Here is a 7,645-nt window from a genome sequence, read left to right as displayed (position 1 = left end):
TCTCCTCCTCCTCTTTCTTCTTTTTCTTCTCCTTCTCTTCCTCCTCTTTCTCTTTCTTCTTTCTCTTCTCCTCCTCCTCTTTCTTCTTTTTCTCCTCTTTCTTTTTCTTCTTCTCCTCCTCCTCCACTTTCTTCTCCTCCTCTTTCTTCTTTTTCGCCTCCTCCACTTCTTTCTTCTTCTCCTCCTCCTCCTCTTTCTTCTTTCTCTTCTCCTCCTCCTCTTTCTTCTTTTTCACCTCCTCCTCTTTCTTCTTCTCCTCTTTCTCAGTCTCCTGCTCTCTTTTCCTCTTCTGTCCCTTCTCCGTCTCCTTCAGCGGCTCTTTCTCATTCTTCTTTTTCTCCTCCTCCTCTTTCTTCTTTTTCTCCTCCTCTTTCTTTTTCTTCTTCTTCTCCTCCTCCTCCACTTCTTTCTCAGTCTCCCGCTCTCTTTTCCTCTTCTGTCCCTCCTCCGTCCCCTTCAACGGCTCTTTCTCACTCGTCTTTTTCTCAGATTCTTCTCTTCCCTCTTTTTCTTTCCTCCTCTGCTCCTCCTCTATCACTCTTTCTCCTTTTCTCCTCCCTCTCTTCCCCTCCACCTCTTTCAGTTTATTCACCTGGCTCTTCTTCTGCACCCCTTCTTCATCCTCCATCTTCTCTTCCATCTGTTTTTCTTTCCTCTTCAGCCCTTTTCCCTCCGCCTCCTTCTGGTCTTCCACCCCGTTCTTGGTTTTCTCCTCCTCCTCTTTACTCTTTCGCTCCTCTTCTAGCAATCTCCTCTTCTTCCCTTTCTTTTCCCGTTCTTCATCATCCCTCTTTCCCTCCATCACCCTCTCCTTCTCTTGCTTTTCCTTTTCTACAGCTTCTCTCTTTTTCTCGTCTTCTCTCTTCTTTCGCTCTTTATTCCTCCGCTCCTCTTCCAGCATCTTCTCCTTCTCTTTCTTTTCCCGTTCTTCAGCATCCCTTTTTCTCTTCTCCTCCATGGTATGCTTTCGCTCTTTCTTTTCTTGCTCCACTTCAAGCCGCCTCTTCTTTTCCTCCCCCCGTCTCTCGTCTTTCTCTTCCCTCTCTCCTCCCTCCTTCCTCTCAGAGTGGCTCCTCAGTCGTGGCTCTTTCTGGTCACTCTCACTCTTTTCTTCTCTCTCTCCTCTTCTCCTCTTTTTCTCCACTGACGGAGTGGTAGATCTCTCTCTCGCTCTGCGTTTGGTCACGACCTCCTCGGCCCGTCCTCCCTCGCCTCCTTCTTTCTTCTCTTCTTTTCTCTTCCTCCCCCTCTTCGCTCCTTTCTTCTTTTCGACTGCAAAACAGACCCACATCGACCAATCAGAGGCCTGCTTTTCTGTCGCGGCATAGAGGAGGAGGCGGTCTCAGCCACAAAAGCTCCAATGAGAGTGTAGTACACACCTCTGTGTGGGCGGGGCTTCTGTGGCTGAGACCGCCTCCCTCCTAACGTCTCTAAATATTAATGAAGCTGGAGAGACGCCCCCAGGACGCAGTGTGTACCTGTAGAGTCCGGAGCGGACAGAGCTTCGTCCTGCTTCCGTATCCGAAGAAGGGGTTTCACCAGAGCGTCGCTGACCCCTCTGTCTCCAGCGGATCCTCTGGACCTCAGGACCTGGAGAGAGAGACACGGCACGCCTTACACTGGTCAATACACAACACTGATGGTGCTTTTCCACTGCACGGCTCGCCTCGACCACAGCTCCCCCCTGAAATGTATCTGGTGTCGTCTCTAACCCCGTCTCTAAGGGGAACACTGGGCGTTAGAAACCACGACAACGCCGGCAGTAACATTAAGCAGTGTTTACTCGTGGTGTATTGGCGTGTTGTTGCAGCTGGAGATTTTACAGATGGAGAGTTGGTGCTGGTCGTCTGCGTTGTCGAACCCGCTTCCAGAACTAATTTTGCCGAATGAAGAAGCAAAAAAGCCAGGCGTGGCCTAATATTAAAATCAACATTAACTTCTAAAAAGCTGCTCTCTATAGTGAGCACTATATTGTTATAGACTTTAAAAAGCTTTGAATAGCACCCCCTTGTGGAGCAGTTTAGCTGTTCCTAAATATGAGTGAGTATGTGTGAGTATTTGTGAGTGAGTGAGTGTGTGTATGTGTATGTGTGAATGAATGAGCATGTGTGAGTGAGTATGTGTGAGTATGTGTGTGTGAGTGAGTATGTGTGAATGAATGAGCATGTGTGAGTGAGTGAGTGAGCATGAGTGAGTGAGCATGTGTGAGTGAGTGTGTGTATGTGTATGTGTGAATGAATGAGCATGTGTGAGTGAGTATGTGTGTGTGAGTGAGTATGTGTGAATGAATGAGCATGTGTGAGTGAGTGAGCATGTGTGAGTGAGTGAGTATGTGTATGTGCGAGTATGTGTATGTGTGAGTGAGTGAGTGAGTATGTGTGAATGAATGAGCATGTGTGGGTGAGTATGTATGAGTATGTGTGAATGAATGAGCATGTGTGAGTGAGTATGTGTGAATGAATATGTGTGAATGAGTATGTGTGAATGAATGAGCATGTGTGAGTATGTATGAGTATGTGTATGTGTGAGTAAGTGAGTGAGTGAGTATGTGTGTGTATGTGAAAGTGGGTGAGTGAGTATGTGTGAGTGTGAGTGAGTATGTGTATGTGAAAGTGGGTGAGTGAGTATGTGTGTGAGTGAGTATGTGTATGTGAAAGCGGGTGAGTGAGTATGTGTGTGAGTGTGAGTGAGTATGTGTATGTGAAAGTGGGTGAGTGAGTATGTGTGAGTATGTGTGAGTGAGTATGTATGTGTGAGTGCGAGTATGTGTGAGTGAGTATGTGTGAGTGAGTGAGTATGTGTGAGTGAGCATGTGTGAGTGAGTATGTGTGAGTGAGCATGTGTGAGTGAGTATGTGTGAGTGAGTATGTGTGAGTGAGTATGTATGTGTGAGTGCGAGTATGTGTGAGTGAGTGAGTATGTGTGAGTGAGCATGTGAGTGTGAGTATGTGTGAGTGAGTATGTGTGAGTGAGTATGTGTGAGTAAGTGAGTATGAGTGAGTGAGTATGTTAGCGAGTATGTGTGAATGAGTATGTGTATGTGAAAGTGGGTGAGTGAGTATGTGTATGTGTGAGTAAGTGAGTATGTGTGAGTGAGTGAGTATGTGTGAGCAAGTGAGTATGTTAGTGAGTATGTGTATGTGTGAGTGAGTATGTGTGAGTGAGTGATAAAGCCAGTCTCAGGAGATGTTTCACGTCTAAAAAACATGGCTTCAATCAATCATATGTTAATTAGTATGATGTCAAATAAGCCCCGCCCAAATTCCTGCCTGCTTTACTGCGATTGGCTGCCCCCTGAAGCCTAGTTCTGTAACTGGAAGTAGTAAGATACGGTTCTACAGTTAAACGCACAGAGACCACTCTAAATCCGCCACCAGTTTAAAACAAACGCTGAGCACAGGACACTTACTTTTTCCGTCTTCTTCGCTGGAAAAACCGGAAGCTTGATTTTCAGCTTGTTTCCTGCGATTCTCGTTCTCTTCGCCTTTGAGAGGATTCTGTGTCCGACTGCGCTCCTGGTTTTGGTAAGTTTCCTCGCTGCACTGACCGCCGCGGCGCTAACTCTCCGCGCTGCGTTAGCCTTCCTGCCGGTAGGGACCCTCCTGGCGAGGACGGACTTCTTGCTCTGGAGACGTGGTCTCCCTCGGGTCCGGGACGAGTGCGCCGGAGAGCCGCTGTTAGAGGGTTTAACCGTCTTAGCTGTGGTCTTCGCATCTTTCCTGGCGCCCCCTGCAGGTTTTCGTTTTCCAACCTGGGTCTCAGAGGGGGATTTTATCGCTGGGGTCATGCTCTTTCTCCCTGGTCTTCCTTTCTGGACCGACGTAGAGGGTTTAGACGGTGAATCGCGAGCTGGGGCAGAGACACTTGGAGACGACACTTCTGTCTTCCTCTGTGTTTTGGTTTCTTCTGTTCTGAGCTTTTGCTTCTTTGGCGAAGGTCTGCTCTCCTCGAGTTTCTTCAGCAGAGCTGCTTTCTGTCGGAGAGAGAGAGAGAGAGACCGAGAGAGAGAGAGAGACAGACAGAGAGAGAGAGAGAGAGAGATTGATTGATCCGTAATTTAAAAAAATAAACCAGGACACTCCAGAGAAGTCTTAATTTAATTTAAAACACTGGTGAAACATTAATGCGACACCTGGCTCATAACTCACTCTCTCACATTCAGCAGGACAAAGGTGCTCCACAAGAGGGCACTGTTAGCACTCATTTTTACAGCTTCAGTTCAAAACATCGGCTAAAACTAATAATCAGGGTTGACTTTATCAAAACAAACAGGGTGCTATTTGATCATGGAGGGATTCACCAGAGGATTACGATAAAGATTAAGACTTCTGTATGTCTTAATGTACACAAACACAAGTGTACTGTGACATCACAACCACGACACACCGGACCTCCACCTGTAGAAATTAAAAACCAATGACACAGCAGCAGGAGAGACACAGCGGCAGGGACACACAGCAGGAGGGACACACTGCGGCCGGGACACACAGCAGGAGGGACACCCAGCGGAGGGGACACACAGCAGGAGGGAACGCCGTTCCGATGTTCCAGAGCATCAGCGATGGAGCGAAACACTGTGGCACAGACAAACATAGTGGACTCTGACCTTCGGGCCCCTGAGGCCTATCCCCGGGTCGTTCTCGATCTCCCACATGGCCTGGTCGAACCCGCCGCGTGTGTACGGTTTACCGTACGTGGCTTTGTTCGGCCAGTAGTGCACGATGTCTTTCGGCATCAGCGTCGATCTGTGGAGGACGAGAGATCGTCAGCACCACGAGCTCAGAGCAAATCACCAGAAAATCACAGAATCAGTGGGAAATAAGAAAAAACAGAAAAACCTGTGCTCACTCTGTGAGTGTGTGTGTGTGTGAGTGTGGTGTGTGTGTGTGTAGCTGTTTACTCACGTTGTGTGTGTTCCATAGAAGAAGATGTTGATTTTGTTTTTAGGAGCCTTTCCCTCCGCAATCTGCAGAATGAACAACACACACACACACACACACACACACACAGTTGATTGATCATTTACTCATCACCCATTATGTGTGAGAGCGTGAGAGAGAGTGTGAGAGCGAATGCGAGGGTGAATGTGCAAGTGAGTGTGAGAGCATTGGTGCGAGTGGATGTGCGAGAGTGTGAGAGCCTGTGAGAGTGAGTTTGAGAGAGTGAATGTGAGAGAGAGTGTGCAAGCAAGTGTGAGAGAGCAGACGTGAGAGCGAATGAGTGAGCAAGTGTGAATGTGAGAGAGCAAGAGTGTGAGCGAGTGTGTGAGGGCAAGTATGAGAGTGAATGTGAGAGTGAATTTGTGAGAGTGAATGTGAGAGAATGAGAGCGCGAGTGTGTGAAGCACGATGCTGGCGAGAGTGAATGTGAGAGCGAGTGTGTGAGATTGAATGTGTGAGAGAATAAGAGCGAGTGTGTGAGCAAGAGTGAATGTGTGAGAGCGAGTGTGTGAGAATGAAAGCAAGAGTGTGAGCGTGAATGTATGAGAGAATAACAGAGTGTGTGTTCAAGAGTGAATGTGTGAGAGAGAGTGTGTGAGTGAGTGTGTGAGAGAATGAGAGCGCGAGTGTGTGAGTGAATGTGACAGCGAGTGTGTGAGAGTGAATGTGTGTGAGAATGAGAGCGAGTGTGTGAGAGTGAATGTGTGAGAGAATGAGAGCGAGTGTGTAAGAGTGAATGTGTGAGAGAATGAGAGTGAGTGAAAGTGAGAGCGAGTGTGTGAGAGTGAATATGTGAGCGAGAGTGAGAGTGAATGTGTGAGAGAATGAGAGTGTGAGTGAAAGTGAGAGCGAGTGTGTGAGAGTGAATGTGAGAGCAAGTGTGTGAGAGTGAATGTGTGAGAGAGTGAGAGTGAATGTGTGAGAGAATGAGAGTGTGAGTGAAAGTGAGAGCGAGTGTGTGAGCGAGAGTGTGAGAGTGAATGTGAGAATGAGAGCGCGAGTGTGAGTGAAAGTGAGAGCGAGTGCGTGAGAGTGAAAGTGAGAGCGAGTGTGTGAGAGTGAATATGTGAGCGAGAGTGAGAGTGAATGTGTGAGAGAATGAGAGTGAGTGAAAGTGAGAGAGAGTGTGAGAGTGAATGTGAGAGCAAGTGTGTGAGAGTGAATGTGTGAGAGAATGAGAGTGAGTGTGAGTGAAAGTGAGCATGAGTGTGTGAACGAGAGTGTGAGAGTGAATGTGAGAGAATGAGAGTGAGTGTGAGTGAAAGTGAGCACGAGTGTGTGAGCGAGAGTGTGATCACATGAGTGTGCTTGTGACTTTGCGAGAGTGAGTTAGTGAGAGACAGAGTGAGAGAGTTAGTGAGTTACTGAGAGAGTGAGTTAGTGAGAGACAGAGTGAGAGAGTTAGTGAGTTACTGAGAGAGTGAGTTAGTGAGAGAGTTAGTGAGTTAGTGAGAGAGTTAGTGAGTTAGCGAGTTAGTGAGAGAGTTAGTGAGTTAGTGAGAGAGTGAGTTAGCGAGTTAGTGAGAGAGTTAGTGAGAGAGTTAGTGAGAGAGTGAGTTAGTGAGTTAGTGAGAGAGTTAGTGAGAGACAGAGTGAGAGAGTGAGAGAGTTAGTGAGTTAGTGAGAGAGTTAGTGAGTTAGTGAGTTAGTGAGAGAGTGAGTTAGTGAGAGAGTGAGAGAGTTAGTGAGAGAGTTAGTGAGAGACAGAGTGAGAGAGTGAGAGAGAGTGTTACCCGTGCAGGCCAGAAGGGATAACCCTTCATTTTGGCGAAGACGATGTCTCCGGTAGAAAAGTCGTGCTGGGACTCCGTGGACTCCATCTCCATGGTCACCTGAGAGAACCAGAGGCAGAGAGACAGTCGCTGACAGCTCAGTTCACAACCGCAGGGTTTGTGAGGTCACAAAACACACATTCCACGTGTTGTTCTGTCTGCAGACCTGAGCCCTTCAGCTCCCTGCACTGTCCCTCTAAGGACGGGACTGAAGCAGCCAATCAGACACTTGCCTAAATCAGTCTTAAAGGGACAGTCACATAGTAACAGATTCTTTAATGTCGGAGGTATAAAGAGATCTAATGGAATAATGTGTGCAGTTAAGTCTGACTTTAGAGGACGTAAAAACGCAGGGTATTGGCCCTTTAACCACAGCTAACACACAAGAGGCAGTATTTAAGGTGGAACGGAGAAGTCCAGCGATTGGACACAGTCAGACTCCCGCGCCAAGCGTCTCAGAGCAAGGGGAGTTTCGTGTCTAAAGGTCCCTGCGACCATTAGACACACTTTTACCACACTGACGGGTCGCACACTGGAGAAACAAAGCCCTTATATCGCCATGTTTACCCCCAGCTCCACACAGGCTCAGTGTAGGTTACCGCTCCCGACCCAGAGCGCAGACTAACCTCCTCCGGAACACCGTTCCCCCGCTCCCTCACACTCCTCACTCACCGGAGAAACACGGCGCTCTCATTAAACCCCGCCGCCGAGGCTCGGTGACCGACCGCCGCACGAACTGCAGCCGAGCCGCTCTCCCGCTCAGCGCCGCCGGACTGTACCAACTGCGCAGGAGCAGGGGGGGGGGGGTCCTCACACTAACGGCTGGATTCACCGCGCAGATGGTTTGTAGATCTGCGGTTCAGGAGCAAGTTCTTTCTGCGATCTACAACTCATGGATACGACGACTTTCCTCGTGCGATTATTAAAAGATCG

At 48.3% G+C, this 7,645-nt stretch overlaps 1 protein-coding gene across 1 annotated transcript in view; it reads right to left on the bottom strand.

Annotated features, from left to right (window-relative positions):
* psip1b (PC4 and SFRS1 interacting protein 1b) overlaps positions 1-7,393 on the bottom strand; it is an 11,614-nt gene extending 4,221 nt beyond the window's left edge. Inside the window, exons 1-7 of the mRNA XM_066670772.1 lie at positions 7,339-7,393; positions 6,674-6,772; positions 4,905-4,966; positions 4,607-4,745; positions 3,410-3,973; positions 1,479-1,590; positions 128-1,272 (exon numbers count right to left, since the gene is read on the bottom strand). Coding sequence (XP_066526869.1) covers positions 128-1,272; positions 1,479-1,590; positions 3,410-3,973; positions 4,607-4,745; positions 4,905-4,966; positions 6,674-6,766 — 2,115 coding nt within the window. The 5' untranslated portion in view covers positions 6,767-6,772; positions 7,339-7,393. The remainder of the gene's footprint in view (positions 1-127; positions 1,273-1,478; positions 1,591-3,409; positions 3,974-4,606; positions 4,746-4,904; positions 4,967-6,673; positions 6,773-7,338) is intronic.
* Positions 7,394-7,645: the final 252 nt, after the last annotated feature.

The sequence above is a fragment of the Hoplias malabaricus genome, chromosome 5 (genome assembly GCF_029633855.1).
Source record: "Hoplias malabaricus isolate fHopMal1 chromosome 5, fHopMal1.hap1, whole genome shotgun sequence".
NCBI classification, from domain to species: domain Eukaryota; kingdom Metazoa; phylum Chordata; class Actinopteri; order Characiformes; family Erythrinidae; genus Hoplias; species Hoplias malabaricus.
The sequence above is the reverse complement of the archived record's forward strand: the minus strand, read 5'-3'. Positions and strand labels throughout refer to the sequence as shown.